At 42.8% G+C, this 21,791-nt stretch overlaps 1 protein-coding gene across 1 annotated transcript in view; it reads left to right on the forward strand.

Moving 5' to 3' along the window:
* Gna13 (G protein subunit alpha 13) overlaps positions 1-21,371 on the forward strand; it is a 37,346-nt gene extending 15,975 nt beyond the window's left edge. The window contains exons 3-4 of the mRNA XM_051179641.1: positions 13,837-13,887; positions 17,471-21,371. Of these exons, the coding sequence (XP_051035598.1) occupies positions 13,837-13,887; positions 17,471-18,043 (624 nt within the window). The 3' untranslated portion in view covers positions 18,044-21,371. The remainder of the gene's footprint in view (positions 1-13,836; positions 13,888-17,470) is intronic.
* Positions 21,372-21,791: the final 420 nt, after the last annotated feature.

Raw genomic sequence — 21,791 nt, forward strand, 5'->3', positions numbered from 1 at the left:
GGCCGTGGAGAAGTGGTCCTCGCTGGCTTGCTCTCTCTCAGTGGTTGCTCAGTTTGCTCTCTTTTACCACCCAGGACCACCTTTCCAGGGATGAACCTCCTAGATCAATCAAGAAATTGTTCCACACACTTGCCGAGTTGACAAAAACCAAACCAAACCGATAACACTCACTGGGCTGTCTTATCAGCCCCTCTGCGTCCTTTACATGGCTTTGGGATTGGGTACCATTGACTCTTTTAAAAAATGTAACATTGAAGCAATTTTCAAGACTCAGAACTTTAATCTTTATTGTATCAAATGTATTATGTAAAAACAGAAGAGTAGGAAAATTGTTAGCTTGGAGGGAATGATTGAAATTTTAAGGTTTATCTGTTATTTTTCATTTGTGAGTGACTGAATGTACACATAGTGCACCGTGTGTGCACAGGTGCCTGAGGCCAGAACAGGGTGTGAGGTCCCCTGAAAATGTCATCACAGGCAGTAAGTGGTGAGCTGCCTGATGTGGTATTCTAAACCATGCATGTCCTCTGGGAGGGCGGGGGATCCCACAGTGATGCTCTGTACCATCTGAGACATCTCTGTTGACATTTTGGTTATCTTCCTCTGGTATTTGAATACATGTTGGGTATTGAGATAAACACTTTTGTGCTCTCTGTCCAGCTTCATATCCTGCTCCTTTATGGTTGCAACATTAGCGTTTCCTGGAGGTGATTTTTCTCAGTACCAGCGATTCCTTAGAACTAAAGGAGCGGTTCTCCACAGTACCATATGAGATAGATCTTACCGCATTGCTGCCCTGCTGGTCAGCACTATCCCACTCCTGCAATGTGTTCTACTTCCATGAGACACGGGCAGAATCGAGTACCTTTATAGGATGCGCATGCATTTATAAATGGTTGGATCCCTGTTCCCCCAGGATAAATCGTTTAATAAAACAAGGCACTTCTTTATGGCTTTTGTGGTAGTAGGTAAGCTACATCATTAAGATTACTAGCCACAGATTATTCTGGTGGTAAATCTAAAACACTGGCCAGAAAGAACACTTACTGGCTAGAATTGTGGCAAGTTAGAGGCAGCCTGGATAATACAGTTGATGACCTGGTTCTTTGCCCAGGCGTCTCTTCTCTTACACTGTGAACCTGTTTGTTGTTACAGTGTGTGTGGTAGAAAAAAATGGGCTAAACTTGGATCTAAGTAAGCCAAGGATGGTATCCTTTAGGAAATCTTTATTTTGATTATTAAAAACCATCTTAGGTTGGTTTAGAAGGATTTATTTTGAAAAACACAATTTTCTATTTAAATAGTAAGAGTTAATATAATGACCAATTTTGACCCTTAGAATTGTTAAGTGTGACTGGAAAATACTAGTAAGAAATTTGAAATTTCATTAACTTCAAGTGTAGTTGGTTTTTGTATATTGACAGAGCAGAGGAAAAGTTGCAGCTTCTTCTGCTATCGGTAAATGTTGTTATACCCCTTGTGAACCAAACAAAAAATAATGTGAGTGCTTTACATACGCAGTTTTTACAAAGATGACAATTCTGCCCTTTTTGAAAATGTATGTATCACATCAAATACCTTGTTCCCCAGAGAAAAGTGAAATAAAAATTAAGAAGAAGAAGAAAAAATAAACCTCAAAGATAAGAATCAATAGGAGGAGTCCCTTGAAACCAGGCAAGCCGAGCTGTTAGAAGGGCAGAAGTCAAACAGACTGGGGTTAGTGTGTGCTGTGTCACTCCTGTGTCTTATTGTGAATTAGGGTCTTGCTCTGTAGCCCAGACTGGCCCTCAACCTAGAACCCTCCTGCCTCGCCTCCCCAGCCTTCCAAGAAGCTGGAATTACAGGCCTATGCCAGTAGGCCCTGCAAAGTGAGGTTTGGTTGGTTGGTTGATTACAGGCCTATACTACCAAACCCAAGAAGTGATTATTGATGAATGGATAGAGCTTTTGAATTTTGATATATTCGAACAACCTTATTTTAACAGAAGACTGTTAAGTGATGGCAGTAACAGCTGAAAGAGACTGAGTAAATAAAAATGTGACCCTTTAAAAGTCTTTTTAATGTTTTTCAAAACAAACTTATTTTCCCATTTAGAAACATACTTAATTGCCTTGCATTTAAGTTTTTCACATGTTATTAGATTAAGCAATCAATGGTGGTTCATCTGACTAGAAAATCTTTTATCCCCAGTGCTAGGGATCAGGCTTGCTAACTAAGTACTGAGCACGGAGCTAGTTCTTAGTGTATAAACAAGCAGATTTCAGTGTGTCTCATGACTCTCATCATCACCTATAAAAATAGTTCAGTACAGTGAAGTTAAGACATACATACTACATACTACCTATAATTCTTGTCTTGTGTTAGCATGTAGAATATCTGCTTGTGGCAAAGAGCTTTCAGATTCCATAAAATCTGTGGCTCCTCCTAATCTCTGCAGATGGAGGAGACTTGGGCTAAGGTCTCACCCTGCCTGGCTATTGGTTAGAAGACAGGGTTTCGGGAACCTAAGCCTACTTAGGGAAAAAAGCAATTCTGAAGATTCACCATCATCCAGGCCTGTTTGAGGGCCTATGAAACGACTCCGTGGGTAAAGGAAGTGCTTGCTTTAATCCCGGAACCCATGCTGTGGAGAGAGAGAACCAACTCTGACCTTCAAACGTGTGCCACAGCTTGTGCATGTGTACACACATGCTCTCACATACATGAATAAATGTGATTTTAAAATTCTACTTGTGTTTCCTCCTTTTCAGCCCTCATCACTTTTCTTGCATGCCTTTTTAAGTGGTGGTAACATTTAATGACCACCATCACACCAAAGGTCTGGATTTTGTCTTCATGTTATCTTGATACTGTAACTTCCCATATTGCTTTTCTTGCTATCCAGACATACTGAAAAAATAAATGGACTTTATGCCTTGGAAGACCTTAGCCATACACACTTAAGTTCATTTCTTGTTTTTCTGTTGTCTGTGCTTACATCTTTATAAGCAGAGAGAACTTAGTAATCACTACTAAAAACCATCATTCCATATGTTACACTTTCAGTGAGTGACTGATGTTTGTAGAAATGCAAGATGGAAACAGGATGTCGGAAAGGGGAAGTTACAATACAAAGCATCCAGCTGATGTTTCCGTAGCTGTTACTATGTACAAGATAATAATCCCTTTCTGGAATTCAGAGAGCAAAAGTTCAAGTCTAGGTGTTTCCATATGAGACCATATATCAAAGTAAGGTGCTTTGAGAGGCACAGCTTTCAGTGCAAACAGCAGAAGGGTGTGTATGATTCCTGACAGAGGCAGCTGGGAGAAACCATAGTCAGTGGAAATAAAGTGTAAAAATGAGCATATCTCTTTTTTCCTGTTGTTGTGTTTTTTTGAGACAGGATTTCTCTGTGTAGCTTTGGGGTCTACCTATCCTGGAACTCTAGACCAGGCTGACCTCAAACTCAAAGATATCTGCCTGCCTCTGCCTCCTAAGTGCCACTACCGCCTGGCGAGTATATCTTTTTTTTTTTTTTTTTTTTTTCCTAAGAATAGAAACAGTCTTATTTTATATACCAATCTCAGTTCCCTCTCCCTCCCATACTCCCATGCCCCCCATCCCATCTCCTTTCTGCTTCATTGGGATCATCAAAGTCTGTCACATCATTTGGGGCAGGGCCTAGGCCCTCCCCCATGTGTCTAGGCTGAGAGAGTATCCCTCTATGTGGCATGGGCTCCCAAAGTCCATTCATATACTCGGGATAAATACTGATCCACTACCAGGGGCCCCATAGGCTGCCCAGTCTTCATAACGGACACCCCCATTCAGGGAGACTGGATCAGTCCTATGCTAGTTTCCCAGCTGTTAGTCTGGGGACCATGAGCTCCCCCTTGTTCAGGTCAGCAGTTTCTGTGGGTTTCCCCAGCCTGGTCTTGACCCCTTGGCAAGTATATCTTAAATTCAAGTTTTTTCAAGAACTGATTCTTACTGGGAAAAAAACCCAAGAATTTGAATTCTTGCCCCTAAAATAGTTTTCTTTCAGTTTCTACCCCCTAAATTAGTCTTGGATAAACCATATAAGTTCTGTCCTTCAGACTTTTCAGAATCTGTAAAATGGGCAAGATTAGCTGCTCTGGTCAGCTGGGATTCTCTTGGTCTCCCTGTGTGGAAAGTAAGGACCTCGGATGAAGAATGGAAGGGGGTTGTGTCGGGCATGGGTGTCAGGTGACGAGGAAGGAAGGAGGGTGCCTTTGGTTGGAAGTCAAGCTTTTCTTTTTCCTGAGTTGGCCTGATACTCACCGTGTAGTGTCGTCCAGGCTGTTTGAACTCATAGCATCTTTCCTGTCTCAGCCTCAAGTGCTGGGATTTATGGCATTGCCACTGTGCTTGGCTTTGGGGCTCATATTTAAGAGAAAAACAGGAGATCGTATAATCACTTGGGACTAGCTAAGTGTTCAGACAAGAAATTCTGGCTCACTGCTTCAATGTTTATCTCTGAGAATGACATCTTCCTCATGTTCTAGGTGATTCTAGTAAATAGGGATTTGGTTAGGTTTGAGTTTGGGTTTGGTTTTCTGTTGTGGACAAGGTCTTGACATACATAGTTCCAGACTGTTCAGAGATTACAGGTGTGGCTCACCACAGCTGCCTGAGATTTTAACCAAGCAACATTGAGTCCATTGGATATTTGATCCTTCATTACTCCCACAGTTTTCTCAAATCCTTACCTTACCAATCTCAGGTGAAGTTCTCAGTGTTAAGCCCATGTCTAACCCTGTCCTTTAGCCCTCCGTTCATTTTCATTCATTCATTATTTCATTTTAGGCCAGGCTGTCCCTAAGCTCAAATGGAGTCTTGATTTGTGTGTGAGTGTGCATCCATGTGTGACTTAATTGAATTATGAAGAATGTGCAGTATTGCTTAAAACCTACTCTTGAAATAAAAGTAAATTAAGTTTCTAACATGGTTTCTTCCTAGCTTGGCATTTTTAATCGGGCTTTTATTTTTTATTATTTAATTTTATATGTATGTGTATTTTGCCTGAACATGTGCCTGAATATCACATGCATGCCTGGTGTTCTTGGAGACTAAAAGAGCTTCAGATCCCTTGGAACTAGAATTACAGGTGGCTGTTAGCTGCCATGTGGATGCTGGGAATTGAACTGGGTTTCTGGAAGATAGTGTAATGACCGAGCAACCTCTAGCCCCTTTTGCCAGGCTCCTAAAGATTTACTTTTTATAGTTTTTAATTTAATTGAATTTAAATGAGTGTGTGTGTGCACATGTGTGCAAGCGTGTCTGTGGAGAGCAGAGTCATGGGTCTTCTGGAGTTGGAGTTGCAGGCATTTGTGAGCTGCCCCATAGATATGCTGGGAACTAAACTTAGGTCCTCTGGAAGAGCAGCAAGAGCTCTTAGTCTCTGAGCCATTATCTCTCTAACCCTTAACAGGCTTTTAAAAAGTTAATTTTGTATAACCACAAAAGATGAAGTTATTTTTAAAATGTATGTTGAGCTATGAAGTGATGCCTAAGATGGCTGCATCTAAATCTCTTCTCTTACAGCTTACTAAGATATTGGCATGGCAGGTTTCTAGTAGACCTGAGAGCCTGTGTTATTTTAATATGCACAAGTCTGGTCTATACCAGTAAGAAGAACTGTTTCTCTAAGCTGGGTGTGTTTGCACAGACTGTGTGGTCCTTAGGCTGAGGCAGAAGGATCACTTAAGCTCAGGTATTCGTGTGCCTGGGTAACATAGCATGACTCACAAAACAAAACAAAAGTAAGTGTTTGACATGCTACCACACACCTTTAATCCCAGCACTTCTGAGGCAGAGACAAGTGGGTCTCTGTGAGTTTGGAGCCAGCTTGATCTACACATAGTGAGTTCTAGGGCAGTCAGAGTTATAAACAAAATTTCTAGAATATATTTCCTAAAGAGCCAGATAATATAGTTGAGACTTCTCATGCCAAGACATAAGAGCATTTCTGTACTATTCATACATGAGCATTATCAGAGAATACAAGTTTCTACAAACCTTTTTTTAGCAATGCCATAAAATTATATATAGCTTTTTGTAAGAGTGGCTTTACCAGCTAGAAGAATTAGGTTATTTTGCCTATTCAAAGTCAGTTGTAAATATTTCCCTTGCCCATTAATGATGATGTGTGATAACAGTTTTGCACCTCTGATCCTTGAGAATGCCTTTGTTAGGGATGCAGCTCCGTGGTAGAGTATTTGCCTAGCATGTGTGAGGCCCTAGGCTCCATCCTCTGAGCAACAGAAAAAGTGTAGGCTTTTCCCACTGTGCTTTCTGGCATGCTATCACTGCATGCTGACAACTTCTGGTGGAAGTCTGGGAGAAGCTTTAGTTTGCAGTTAAATGGATTTTGTGCATGTATTAGGATCTGAAGAATGCTTCAGGAATTGGAGTTTGGAACTGAATGTGCCTGGCAAATTTATGTGGAAATGGGGATTCACTTCCTTTTGACTGTGGAGAGTGCATAAAAACAGTTTGACGTTGCTAGAGATTCAGTCATAATGCCAGTTGTTGAGGTGCATCTACGAGAGTATAAGCTTCCCCAAAATAGGCTGTTTTGCCTTATAATTTTAGGTTGAGTTCCTTCAAGAATAGAATCTACTCTTCCCAAAGCTAATTTCAAAAAAGCCAGTGTTCAGCGGCAGTGGTTAAGGGTAGTTCTTACAGAAGAAGAAAGTCCATTTCATCCCCACGTCAGAAAATTTAGTAAAATGTCACCACTCTTGAGCCACTGAATTTGTATTTTGGTTGTGTGTGCAGCCCTTTGCGGCCAAGCCATCTGTCAGCCCAAGGCACTGAACTTGTAAAGGGCACATCAGAATTTTCATTCCTCTCCCTCCCCTGTTAAGGCTGGGATTCATTTTGTTGCTTTTGGCCTCACACTTGCTGTGAGGAGAGGCTGATCTTGACCTTCCCGATTCTCCTGTCTCCCTCAAGTGCTGAGATTACAGGTGTGTGCCACCATACCCTGGGACTCAGACCCAGGGTTTCAGGCATGCAGGCAGTGTCCTACCAACTGAACTATATCCCCAGATGAGTATTGACTCTTATTTCTGATGAAATTCCTGGACATACTGATGGCCAAGTTGGCAAGAGTAAATTAAATTCCTCATTGGTACTGTTAGACTTAGTGTGTTTCCCACAAGGTACCTGTTCAGGAAGAATTCAGTGCCTAACCGCTGATGGCTTTGTGTTTGCCCAGCCACGCCCTTCCCTGCTGCTCTCTACTTTCCCCAACAGCAGAGTCCAGTGGTAGTTACTGTTGCTCAGTTCTTCCCGTACTCAGAAACTGACAAACAGCTGACTGAGCACCATTGGTGATAAATTCAGCAGGAGTGGAGGAAAGTCCAAGAAATCATTAGTCTGTTTGCTACTGTTACTAATTCTGTTTTGAGGCAGGGTTATGTAGCCCTGGCTGGCCTGGAAGTTGATATATAGACCAGATTGGCCTTGAACTCACAGAGATCCACCTAGTGTTTAGGTTGTTCTTGCTGCTGTCCTCAACTCTAAGCAGCTGTTCTCACTGAGAGGCTAACAGTCTGTCATCTCTGGACATTCTTGTTTGGGCACTGCAACCAAACATGACTTAATCAGCTCTCCAGCAGTAAATAACACTCCTCGCTTGGATAACAGTGAACCACATGGAAACTTTGGAAATAGGTGGGGATGTTTAGTCTGCGAGTGCTGACCCACGTTGTATTCTTTTAGTTAGCTGCAGTCATTACATAGCAAACACAATGCTTTACCATCTAACGTAATAACAACACAAATACTGGTGTCTTGCTGTATATTAAAAGCATGGCATTCAAAATCCCCTTTTTCTTTTTCTGGTGCATATGAATTTACTAGTGTATGTGGGGGGGGAGAGAGAGAGAGAGAGAGAGAGAGAGAGGAGGGGAGGGGATGTAGAGGAGAGTGGCAGTACTGGTACCATTTGAAACATTCTCAACTTGAAACTTGCTCTCTGTAACCCTTAGTGTCCCCTGTGCAGGGAACACTAGACATGAGAGTGTTGCACATGACTGTCTCCGATGCCCCCGCTGCTACGAGTGAGTAAATGAGTGTAGCTGTACCAATACAGCTTATTTTTAGACCCTGAAATTTGATTTCATACTATTTCACATGTTAAAAATACTCTTCGTGTTTTTCTAAATCATTTTAAAATGAACCTCAAATCTAGCAGTGGGCTGCATTTGGCCTGTGGGTAGACATCTGAGCTTCAGTCCCGATAAGTAAAAAGAATCCAGTGGTTCTCTATCGAAAGTAGTTTACTGTTGTGATTGAAGTGGCACGGATTCTTTTCAGTATACTCTAATGACAGTCTTTGTTATGGGTATTGCTACATATTGCCAAATTTTGCATTCTAGAGTAAATTAACTGTGTGTGTCTGCATCATGTATTTGGCAGCTCACACAGAGCTGGAAGAGGGCGTTGCTAGAATGACAGCTGGTTGTGAGCCACCTAACTTGGGCTCTGGGACCAGAGCTTGCATACTGGAAGAGCAACAAGTGCTCTGAACCACTGAACCCTGGCCAAGGCCTTCAAACCTCTACTTCTTGACTGCTTTAAGTAGTCTTTTCAGTATTGGCACAAGACTGCCAGTAATATTAGTATGTTTTTCTTAAAGAATAGGTACCTTCGTGTGTATTCTTGGACTCTCCACTGAAATGTGATAGTCTTCAGAAAAGGACACACACGGGTCTTGTCCTTTGGCTATTTATTTCAGGTATGTAGAAGAGCACCTGGAATTAACACCTTTCACTTGGGCAGTAGATCAGGTGAACAGGGTCTGTCTGTTTGCTTTATAGAAATTACCTTCTAACTCAGGCTCTCAGCTTTTGGATTACCTTCAAACCTAGGACTCCTGGCCCATGATGTCCTTACAGGCAAAGGAAGTGCATTTATAACATGATTCTTGGGAATGGGGGACAATGTAGCTTATTTTCAGCCTAGGTACAGCTTGGTAAAACTGATGTGAAATGAAGTCTTTTGAGCCTTCACAATTAAGTGAAGCTCACTGATGTGCATTGACTTTGCCAGCAGGATGTATGGGGCTAGAATCAGGTCTCCAGGCCACGGTGCCATCGTTTCCGTGGATCCTACATTTCCACAAGCCAGAAAGTACTAGACTTGCGTGCCATGCTGCTCTCAACTGAACAGAATCTCCTCACTGCTCTCTGCAGAGGAAAGGGAATTAGCGGTGATACCGTGAGATTTAAGTCTGAACCAGGAAATGGAGTCTTATGTGAAATTTGATTTAAAATTTCTTTCAGTAATAGAGAATGGGCAAAAAAAAAAAAAAAAAAATCTAATCCAATTTCAAGTTAGGACCAACAAGAGTCTTAACCTTGTAGTGTTTTTTGTGTACTCCATGAGATCTTGTATTGTATCTGTAGAGAGACTGAGTTGCATGACTCTGATAATAATGAGACAGCAGAAGCAAAATTCAGGGTAATAACATGACCTGTTCTGAAAGGATAATGGATGTCTGCCTGCCTGCTTCTGTTTCCTTCCTCCTCCTTCTTCCTTTTTTTTTTTTTTTTTTTTTTTTTTTTTTTTTTTTTGAGTCAGTCCTGGGATTTGATCTGTAGACCAGGCTAGTCTTGAACTCACAGAGATCTGCCTGCCTCTGCCTCCTGAGTGCTTGAATTAAAAGTTTTCGCTGGTTTTTCTATTTGAAAGCTACTGATAACAATTTCTAAAACTCCGAGATGTCAACAGAAGTATCTTGAATTCAAGGTCATCATAGGCTACAAGACCTTGCCAAGAAAGAGTGACAAGGTGGAGAGGGAGAGGAAGAGAGAAGCCAGATTGTCCTATCCCTCCAAGACTGGAGACAATTTTAGCCAAAATATTTTTTCCACAGGAATAACATTGAATGTATCATGTCCTTGAGTAGATGTGACTGAAAAGGCACACCATAAGTAGAAGTCCACCATATGCTTAAATGTGGGGGAATTTAAACTATTTCATTTCAAAGTCTTGAATGCTCAAAGGACTCTTAATTACTCCAGACTGTGTAGTGTCTGTAGAAGCTGGGGTTTGATAACAATTGCACATGCCTTTCTGTTTTTTCCTTCTTCGTTTTGAGACAGGATCTCACTATATAGCCCTGGCTGAGCTGTTTTTGTCTGTGTTACATGCTTTTTTTCTGTGGTCATTACCACTTGGTTTTGTGAGATTTTGAATTTGTAATAAATTATGAACTAATTTGGACCACACATTTCAGATGAATCCCTTCAGTCGGGTGTGGGAAGCAATCTGTTGAAATCCAAGCACTGAGAAACAGGCAGGAAGGTGGTGTAAAGTGTGTGTATGTGTGTGTGTGCACATATGTGTTAGTGATATCAGGTAATTATTTTTGATAATGTAATAATTTAGGTTTAATTAATTAATAATTTAGATTCATTACATTTCTTTCCTAATTCTGTGTAGAAAAAAAAAATAATGTTCCAGATTGTATTGTTGTAATTGGCACTGAATAATGACATTTTATTTTTTAATTCCTTTTGGGGTGGTGTCGGAAACAGGACCGCAGGTATCCCAGGCTTACATTAAACCATCTCCAAAGCTGTTGGTTATTGTAGACTCCTGATCCTCCAGTGTGGGCCACCACTCCCAGCTTAAATGTCCTTTTCTGAGCATCCCTTGTTTATGCTGTGTAAATTCCTAGGGACAGACCAAAGGCCATTAAAGGTTTTATGGGGCATAATGTTCCTGACTTTCTAAGAGTTTTGCATGGATTTGTACTATCACGAGGATGTGTACTGTTTTCTGTAAACTCTCTCAAACAATAGGGTGGTTTAAGTATTTACTTGGAAGGGAAGGAAGGATGCTGCTTTAGATAATACTCATGTACTCTTCAGGAGGGTGTTCTGACTTTCGTCTAATGCTTTTTATGTAGTTGGATTTGTACTGCTGACTTGGACGTGGGTTTCTTTTCTCTTTTTGGTTTTGCTTTATTCTTTGAGGCAGGATTCACATAACCTAGGCTGATCTTGACCTTTAATGTGACTGAGAATGACCTTCAACAGGTCCTCAGGCCGCCTACATGTCCAAAGTGCCAGATCACAGGCTGTACCACGAGTCAGCTTCTTTTATCACTGTCTGGAATTTCTATTGAAGAATGACTCGGTGTTTCACCTGTGCAGAGGGGAGGAGCCAGTTAATGTTGTGTAACTCTACCCAAAGGATCTGTGCAGTATAATTGGAAAGGTACAGAAAGCTGTTTTCTAGCATTGTTATTAAAGCTGCCAGGCCGTAGCCCACTCCTGTAATGGCAGCACTCAGGAGGCCAAGAAGTTCTGCTATGAGTTCAAAACCAGTCCTGGTTATTCAGTGAAACTCTGGAGGGGAGGAGAGGGGAGAGGGAAGAAATGGGGTGTGTCAGGAGGGAGGGAAAGAAAAAGAAATATTACAGCATATTCCTTAAAAAGTAAAACCCTGCCGAGTGGTAGTGACCCACACCTTTAATCCCAGCACTTGAGAGGCAGAGGCAGGCAGGTCTCAATGAGTTTGAGACCAGCCTGGTCTACAGAGTGAGTTCCAGGACAGCCAGGACTGTTAACACAGAGAAACCTGTGTGTGTGTTGGGGGGGGGGGGAGTAAAACTCTGCCTCAAGAAGAAGGAGGATGGAAGGAAGGAAAGTGGAAACTGTTTGTTAAAAAGATAGTACTCAGAAGTACTGTCTGTGCCACTGTGCATGGTGGCACACACTTTTAATCTCAGCATTCAGGAGGCAGAGTCAGGTAGGTCTCTGAATTCAAGGAAGATCATTCTCAGGGCTGGAGAGATGTGCAGCAGTTAAGAGTGCTCGCTACAGTCACAAGGACCAGTTTGCACAGTTTGCATTCCAGCATCCATGTAACAAGGTACCTGCTCTGTGAGGCAGAGACAGGGGATCTCTGGGCTGTGCCAGCTTCCAGCCTAGCTTAGAAAATGCAAGCCTTGGTTTAGGTAGAGAAGCCTGCCTCAAAAAGGACTAGACAGTGATAGAAGAGCACCCTCTTCTGACTTCTGTTTAGGATCACAGGATAAGCACCTGTTCACATGTGCACACATACACTCACATAGACACAAATTTTCTACTGTGTGTGTGTGTGTGTTAGATTTTATAGCAACTTCATTTCACCTTTACCAGGTCCTTGAGTACAAGTTGCTATGTGTTCATTTAGAAATAAAGAGGGCAAACGGTAAATGACAATTATAAGTGGCATATCTGTATTTATGTCCAGGTCTCCATTTGTATTCAGTGTAGCTGTAGAAATCTCCTTAAAACGGACAGGTACCTTCTAGAGGATTCTGTCTTGAAGCAAATATTCCAAGCACTTCAGTGTCCCGCCTGCCATAATGCTTAGTTGCTTCGCTATGTGTTTTGGGGGGTGGAGGGGATCCTAAGCCTACAAACAACACAGGCTGCTCAAGGGGATGGACACTACCCAGTTTGATGGGGAAACTTGGGGCTGGAGAGATAGATGGCTCTACACTGGCTGTTCTTCCAGAGGACACAGGTTCGAATGCCAGCACCCACCAGGCAGTTCACAACCATCTGTACCTCGGGTAAAGAGCGGCAGATCGGCATGTAAGCCTCAATCCATACTGTGTGTGTTCTTCATCTGTCTGTTTTTGTGGCCAGAAGTGTATGTGGACGTGACACGCTGTCCCCACCCAGGCCCCGACTACTTATCCTGAAGGCGGCTCTAGATTGAACAGTAAAATAGTTATTTGTGTTTGGGCTTCTCTTGGAGCATCTTTCTGATGAATAGGTATTGAAACAGAAACTGGACCATTGTCTCAAGAAACTGAAGGGTGACCTGGCTTATTTCCAGCGGCTTCAGCCTCCCTGCTCAGGCCACACTGCTTTTGCCTTAAGGAATGACTGGCATTGGGACACTTGGCTGCCCCACTATTTCAGGGAAAATGGCCTGCGTTTTTGTTGCTGGTGGTACAAAGCTGGGACTTCTAGCTGAGTGTAGAATATAGGGAAACCCACATCTGCCTGCCACTGGGAGTGCGCAGCCTCCCACAGACTTGTGGTAAGATTGATATTAATTGTTGGTATATGGTTTTAAATGCTGTAGAGTAAAACATGACAGTGTTAGAAAGCTTTGCGAAACTTAGTGATCTGCTGTGTTCCAATTGTCCAGTGTCAGGTGCTACTTAACCTGTGGCCAGGAGAAGACCCATTCAGAGTGCAGGACAGACAGGGCCTTCAGTGTGGCAGAACCTGAGAAGTTCTTTGCTAAGGTTTCTAGGCCCACAGGGACCCAGCCTTCAGGAAACCAGGCCTACCAAATGGGGGTGTCATAACAAAAATCTCTACGGTGACCTGAAAACTTTTGCAATGACAATTTTTGTAGTGCTGGGCATAGTTTTCCTTTCTTTCAGTCAGGCTTACCTGTTGTCACAAGTCAAGCAGAGGGACAGATATCCTGCTGTCATCCATACCAAATGTGGTAGCCTCCTGTGGCTGTTTGTGTGTTTGTTTGTTGTAGTGCTGAGGACTGACCCAGGGCCTTGTGTATGCCAGACAAGCACTACTCAGCTATACCTTCTGCCATTAGAAGTACTTTAAAGTTAGTATTTGTCAAAGTTTAAAGTCTCTTTTGTGTTTACTTGCTTGCTTTTTTTTCTTTTCTGTTCTTGGTAGAGACAAGAGTCTCCCTTGTGTATCTTTACACTTGGTAACCCTCCTGCTTCACCTTCTCTGAGTGTGACTAAGGAGAGTGTGTTTGGACCAAGTATACAGCACCACAGTACAGCATAAACTGTAGCATCTAAGCTCTTGTAACTTTGTTTTCTTCTTGTTTTCAGGGTGAGTCTGTGAAGTATTTCCTGGATAACTTGGATAAACTTGGAGTACCAGTAAGTTTCCAAACAATGGTCATTGAGAGTTGGAAGAGAAATTGGGATAGCATTGTTTTATTTGGGGGCCGCTTGTTAGGAGAGTTAGTGAAAATGCTGAGCAGCCTGCCTTCTCCTTCTCTTCTAGTGGCAGTGGCCTGATTCATCCTCTTTAAAGAGGGTTAATAACTACAAATATTCACGATTTCTTGATTTTCTTTTTCAGCATGAAAGAGATTTGTGTTAGAAAAGGAGATCACCCATTATCTAGTATTTTTCACTGCTATTGGGGTTTCTGTAAGAGAAATAGAGCAGGACTCCTTTGTATTGGAGTCAGGGAAATGGGGCTCTATCCTCCGGGCCTGCTGAAAAGACTGAGGTAAGGGAGTCACCCTTGGAAGGGGACTCTGTTACCTTCCCAGAGTTTACCAGAGCCTTTGACTCAGCCATGGCTCCCTGTACCCATGGCAGGCAGAGAGCGCTACTGTCTGCTGTCTATTGGCAAACACCCAAGAGTCGTTGGAATTAAGGTTTTCACTGCTTAGAGCTATTGCCCTAGAGGTAATTTGTTAGTCATGGAATCCAGTGCAGCTGCCTTTGCTGCCTCTTAGATCTCTGCAGGGTTAAATGCGCTTTGGGCTCTGAGGCTTCAGTGTTAGCATGCTGATGGAAAACCCAGAACAGACCTGCTGTCAGGAGGGCAGTAACATACTGTGCACTTGGGGCACCAGGACTGAGTTTTTTTTTCCTTTCACGTTTTCCTTATATTTCTCTAATGGAATTTGCCTGCTGGGTGTGATGGCACACATCTATAATTCTAGCACTCAGAAAGCTGAGGCAGGTGGATCCTAAGTTTAAGCCCAGCCTGTTTTAGAAAACAAAACTAAGTTTGTAATTGCATTTGTTTGCCTTTAAAGGAGTATTTTAATTTTTTTTTAACCAGCTTTCCCCCATAGATACATCTCCCAGAACTTGAGTTCTTTATAACTTACTTTGTACATGTAATACATAAACTGGAGGAAAGCATTAGTGAAAAGGGGGGGGTGTGTGGTTAAATATGTACTTATGCACACGCTACCGGAGGTGCCTGGGGTTAGTGTTGTGTGTCTTCCTCGGTTGCTTACCTTGCTTGAGACAGGGTCTCTCTCCCTGAGCTTGGAGCTCACGGTTTGTCTAAACTGGCTGATGACAGCCCATTGAACACCACCCCACCACCACCACCACGACCGCCACCCCCACCCCCACTCCCCGACACACCTCTCCAGCTCTGGGATGGAAATGATGCGCTGCTAGCACCCACCTTTTGATGTGGGTACTAGGGATCAAAACTCAGGCCCTCAGGCATCTAGTGCATGCATACATTTTACTGACTGAGCTCACCTCTGCAGCCCTAAACATGTTTCTTAAGTTATTTATTTTTATTTTGTGTATATGAGCTCTTGTCAGTGCAAGTGCTTACCTGGTGCCCCAGGAGCCCAGAGAAGGATGTTGGTTCCCCTGGAACTGGAGTTACATCTGCCATGTGGATGCTGAGAACTAACCCATGTCCTCTTCAAGAGCAGCCAGACCCTAGACCAGCTCTGATTTGTTGTTGTCTGATTTCTTGAGACCAGGTCTTGGAACCTGCTTTGCAGACTAGTCAGGCTTCAAACTCACTGAGATCTGCCTGTGCCTGCCTCCCGCTAGAATTACAGGCATGTACTATCATGCTTGGCTAATAATTTTTTTTTTTTTAAAGAGCGCTTCTTTCCGTCTAAACAGCTAATTTGATTTGCTTTTCTGTTTTCCAGTTAGGTTTTTCTCTAAACACATCATTCATATACACCCTCTTTTCATTGTTGCTGGGGATTTGTTGTTTGTTTGAGTAGTATTTTGAAGCTAGGTCTCTTGTAGGTCAGCCTAGACTTGAACTTACTATGTATTCAGAGATGACCTTGAACTCCTCCTGAACTTCAGTCCTGGCCCAGCAGGCTTGGCTCACACAGCTGTCATCCTTTCCCTGCATCAGCCCTTGCTTCTTTGTTGCATGTATCACAGTTGATAGTTACTTTGTCTTCTTCCCATTGTTTCCTGAGGACTAGGATTTGCCAGCTTGATTGTAAGAGTTAAAGTCCCTGGTGCTTAGTGACAGTGCCTGGCACAAAGTATGCATTTAACAAATAGCTTGTAAATAACTAGTCTGGCCAGGCCCAGCTGTTTATGGTAGGTGCTTAAACTGCTGGGCTGCGAAGTTATGAAGCCCATGTAGAGTGCAAAGAGAGCTATGTAGTTAGTGCGTTGTTGTGAAGGAGAGGAGACTAAAAGCTGGCAGGGCTACATTTATCACTCAGTCTGTGAACTTAGGGCAAGTCCAACAATCCCGTTTGCTTCTCTCCTATTAAAGCTACAGAAACCCTACTTTGCGTTGAGCCTTTGGAGAGGCATAAAATGCAGACACAGCTTGTAAGTCAGTTTTCCATCCTGCCATGACTTTTAAAATATTTTGACCATGAAGATAAGTATTAAAACTGCTCCTGTTTCATTATTGCCAAAGAGCCATGTGACTTACGGAAAAGTACTGGCCTGAGAAAGAAGAACCGTCGGGGCATGTAAGGAAATGTGCCACTGGGTGCAGTTGCTCTTTCCTGCAACTAGCAGCTGCCCTTGTTCAAGATCTTGTTGCTGCGCTCTCAAGGTCTGGAGAGCCTGACATGGTGGCAGGATCTGCAATCTTTGCACTGTAAGACTAAGGCAGGAGAGTTGTCAACAAATTCTAGGTCAGCCTGGACAACATATCAAGCCTCTGCCTTAAACATGAGAGCATGCACACATGCTGTGCTCACACACACACACTCACATACTCATGTGCATATAAGTGTATAATCCTAACACTAAGAAGGCCGGGGCTAGAGGATCATCACAGCGCCAGCCTAGTCACTGTAGCAGTGGCCACATGAAGAGTTCAGGAAGAGCTAACAATCTTGGCAGTGATGCTCTTCCAAGACAAGTATGCCAGGTGTGAATGTCTTCTGGGTGTGAATATGCTGTTCCTCAGCAGAAGTACTGGGTCTCAGAGTGCATTCTTCCTCAGTGAGTAAGAGCTTCTTGAACCGTTGCCTGGAAACAGACTAGCATATGGTCTACAATGTGATTGTTAATCACTTATGCTAGGTAAAGTGTTTCCCACATTCATGACAGTGTGGAGCTTATCCAGTGTCCTGAAGGAGGCGTGTATAATGGGGAAGCATTTGTAATGAATTAAGAGAGTGGGTCAGAACCAAGCACGGGAAGTGAGCCTCACAGATTGTTCCAGATCCTCCTGTTTTTAGAGGGGTGAGGAACAGCATGGAGATGCATGGGCAGTGAAATTATTCTGGCTTGACCTAGGACTAGGACTAGTACTAGTTGGTAGTGCATGTGGGTAAAGCCAGCTAGGAGTTCCACTTGTGTGTGAGAAGTGTGCCAGTTGTGGGGCTACACCTGTAATTCTAGCACCTGGGAGGCAGGGGCAGGAGGGTCAAAGGATCTCAAGCTAGAGACCTTGTCTTTTTTTGAAAATCGTTTAACTTGCATGTCCATTATTGCTACTTGTGGACTCCTAAGTATAAACCCTTTTCTCTTCCAGGATTACATTCCATCACAGCAAGATATTCTGCTTGCCAGGAGACCCACCAAAGGCATCCACGAGTACGACTTTGAAATTAAAAATGTTCCTTTTAAAATGGTTGATGTAGGCGGCCAGAGATCAGAACGGAAACGTTGGTTTGAATGTTTTGACAGTGTGACATCAATACTTTTCCTTGTGTCTTCAAGTGAATTTGACCAGGTGCTTATGGAGGATCGCCTGACCAATCGCCTTACAGAATCTCTGAACATATTTGAGACAATTGTCAATAACCGGGTTTTCAGCAATGTCTCCATAATCCTCTTCTTAAACAAGACAGACTTGCTTGAAGAGAAAGTGCAAGTTGTGAGCATCAAAGACTATTTCCTAGAATTTGAAGGGGACCCACACTGCTTAAGAGACGTCCAAAAGTTTCTGGTGGAATGCTTCAGGGGCAAACGCCGGGACCAGCAGCAGAGGCCGCTGTACCACCACTTTACCACCGCCATCAACACGGAGAACATCCGCCTCGTGTTCCGCGACGTGAAGGACACGATCCTCCATGACAACCTCAAGCAGCTCATGCTCCAGTGATGATAAGACTTACTGTTTTAATGCCTTGTTGTGGTTTTGATTGTCTTATGTTTGTCTTGTTTTTTTTTTCTTGTTTTTTTTGTTTGTTTGTTTGTTTTAATAGTTTACAACAGCAGTTAGAAAGATCTCAATTCTGTGTCTAACTTCTTGAAAATCATAGTCCTTCTGTGGCCTTTAGTCTGTGGCTGAAAGCTGCTGAATTAACACATTGCCAATATCTGCTGGAATTCGGGCTTTGATCGGTTTCACCATGGCTTCCATTCAAGTCCAGTTGTGACTTCCTGACCCAGCCTCACGCTAGGTGTATTTCAGGCTTTTAATTCTTCTGCTTGCGAACTGAATTCTCCTGCAGTGCCAAGAATAGGCAGTATCCTTAACTACTTGTAGGGACGAGATTAGGAGTGTTCAGCTCTAAGATGAGACCCAAGAGAGAGTGCCTTACACAGCAGTGGCATGCCTAGTTAGAGTGAGACCCTGTTCTGAAAGGGCTGTTAGAGAAAGTTCAGTCTAAGAAACGGCAGTCTAGATCTTCAGAGGCTTAGCCTTCCTGTGTTTGGAATTGCTTACATACAGCAGTAGTTTTCTTCTCCATTTCTTTTGTTCCTGAAGGTAATGTCTTAGTGTTTAAGTTTACAGTATGGATTTCGGCCTGATGCTGATGCATTCACAAATGGTACATGCACTATGTTGATCTAAAATGACCAGTGACTACGTGCATTTTGCCTTTTCCATATTTAAGTATCAGTAACTTGATGTGCCATGTTAGAAACATTGTGGCCATAGCAACAACTAGAAAGGGCAAGCACCTTGGTAACAAGAATCAGCATAGCTGTCCCAGAGTGCCGCCTTGTGACTTTTTAGTCCTCTCTTAAGTTGGTTTCGTGCCTTGCTGGAGGGAATCACTGTTGGATCTTCTTTCTTCTGCCCTCCTGTCTCAATCTCAGCAACTCTGAACTGTGACATTTGGGGGTTCTTTTGTCACCAAGAGCTTGGCGGGCAGTATTTTCCTATGAAATATTCAAGAAGGTATCATTTGAGTAGCCCATTCATGCTTTGTGTCCCTGTAGACACAGTTTGTGTGTATCGGTGCTGTTGTTGTGTATGAGATGACAGCATTATTGGGGGTACATGTGAATGTTTTAAGAATGCAGCTAAGGATAAGCAATTCTTTTGGTCCATACTTAAGGAGGCTTGCCTTTCTTACACACACACACACAAACACAACACTGCTAAGTTAAACCATGCCGATAAAGTAGCTTTGTGATTAGCTATTCCATAGTGACTGGTGTACTAAAACGTTTGTCATGTTCCAGCTGGCCTGTGAGAGTTTGCAAAAGCACATCCCTGCTGTCCTTGGAGAATGCATGAGGACTGTGGTGCCTGTCATTTTGCTGTGTGACTCTTCTCAGGCAAGAAATTGGGCCCTGAAAGATTGGTCAACTTTGTGGCTCACGGGCAGGGCAGTCCTTATTATTACTGGCGGGTGTGAGAACTGGGCCTCTTAGTATGCTAAAAAGGGGTGTGCTCTTGATAGACCTGACTCGTTCTTGGTTTTTGAACTTTTGCTGTCTTTTTGTTTATAAATTCCAAATGTTTTCTTGCCTTGGTAATACATGAGCTTAAGACATGTAGTCCAGTATCACAGTACAAGTGTTGTTAGCATAATTTATGTATATTTGAATGATTCTCCGTCTAGTCCTTTTTGCCAAAAAGAGTGTATCATCTAAATTCATGGGGTTAGCATAACTCCAGTGCTGAGGAACATTTGAACATGTGCACAGCAACACTGGGTTTGTTCTGTGTTAATTTAGCAAACATTTTTGTGCATTGGCCAGAAGTAACTGCAGTAAAGGCAAAAGTCAGTCCCTCCAGAAAGCAGTTGTATCCAGTTACACTTAAGCTCTGTGGTGAGAACAGAAATAGGACCTGGCTGGATAGAAGCACTGACTTTCTCCATTGTGACTATCACCAGGAAGTGACAGGAGCACCAGCCAGACACAGCATCCCGGGCATCTGCACTTCCTTCTGAGGCATGCAGAGTCTCAGAGCCACAAGCAGTGTAGGTACGTGCTGAAGCAGGGGATCACTCGCTTGCGATTTATACAGATTGTTTAGAGCACAAAGAACTGTGAGGCTCAGCCAAAAAGCTCTGGTCCACTTTGAAAGGAATCTTAACACCTACATCCTGAAAGTCAGGTCCTTCTGTGAATCGAAACCCTGAAATATTGTTGTGTGAAGAGGAAGGTGAGATTTAGCCAACAGCATTGAAAAGGTGCTCGACCCTCCCTATGCAGGCTCCCTAAAGTGTGACCTGGAGTTGAGGCTCTCGGGGGCACTGGGCTTTGCATGTCTTGGGGGTGAGTGGACTGACCCGTGCCTAACTCCACATTTCTCTCTTCTGAGACCCTGCACCCTTGCTGCATACCAACAAATGATCACACAAGTGTCTTGGTTGACTTTACAATTTTTTTATATTTTACAGTTGCCTTATAAAATGAAAGAAAACCACAAATTAGACCTTAATTTTCTTTTTAATGGGGAAAGGGCTTTGTTCCATAGTTTCTTATGATCTTAATTCAAGGTATATTTCTGCCACTTAAATATTTTTAATGTCCTGAAATACCTGAAATGTTTCTTTCTGCCAAATGCTGTCTGTATTAAACTGAAGCCTCCATTTTAGTTTCTCTGTCTGGAAAGGGTACTTGATAGCCAGAGGGCAGCTGCAGCCAAAAAAGACAGGGTGTCCTAAAGAGGAGCATGTTTCCTGTCACAGCACATTGGTGGGTACTTCACACCCAGGGGTCCTCTGGGAAGTTTCCAAGCCCAGGCTCTACAGGGAAATGCTTGTTCATTTGGTGGCAGCTGTTGATTTAAAGTAAGACACACTGGTGCCAGAAGTGACAAGAAATGTCATTAGATGCAGTAAACATCTTGTGCCTACTAAGTAAATCACCTTCCAGTGTAAGCCCAAATTCATAGGCTTCTGTTATGATGGGATGTATTTCTCAGCATTGGTATTCACATCCGGTTATGTCTCGTTCATATGAAGAAAAATGTCTAAGTTATGCGGTTATATTCTGAAACTCAAGCTATTTGGAAATCCCTCAAATTGGTGCTTTCATTATTTAATGATACATTTAGGCAAAACCCCAAACAAACCATTTGGAACGTGACTCTGGGTTACAATTTGTAGCAATGTTATTTTTCTCATTTGAGAAGGCCAAGTGTCAGTGTTAATCTGAATTTCCTGTATGAACCCATGCACCCTACCTGTAAAACCCAGTTAAATATTTGTAACAAATTCCCAAATAAACCTAGAGAAAGCCGAGCTCTGTTACCTTTTCATTTCTTTTCATTCTGTCTGAAAGATGGAGAGTAAAGTTTTGCAGGTCCTTAATCATTTGGGAATCGGCCCTTTGTTGTATGTCTCCTTCCTGTGGTTCCAGCACATTAAAGCCCATGAGCCAAGTGATCTTTGTGTTGTGCTGCTTGAATGAAAGCACTTTCTGTTTCCTTCTTTCTTTTTTTAAAGTTGGGATGGCTTTTCAGTCTAGAAAGGCTGGGGCACCAGATGCCCGTTTTCTTATGGTACGAGGTTAGTTAGGGCTTAGGCAGTTTACACTAGAGATTGAACTCTGTTTTAAAACCTGATGATGGCTTTTCAGATACCATCCGTTACATACTGCTAGCCATCGATCAAAACAGTGTTTGTCCACTAGTGTTCTTCTGTCTGCCTGAATTGACCTGC

This window comes from Phodopus roborovskii, unplaced genomic scaffold (assembly GCF_943737965.1).
Source record: "Phodopus roborovskii unplaced genomic scaffold, PHOROB, whole genome shotgun sequence".
Taxonomy (NCBI): Eukaryota; Metazoa; Chordata; class Mammalia; order Rodentia; family Cricetidae; genus Phodopus; species Phodopus roborovskii.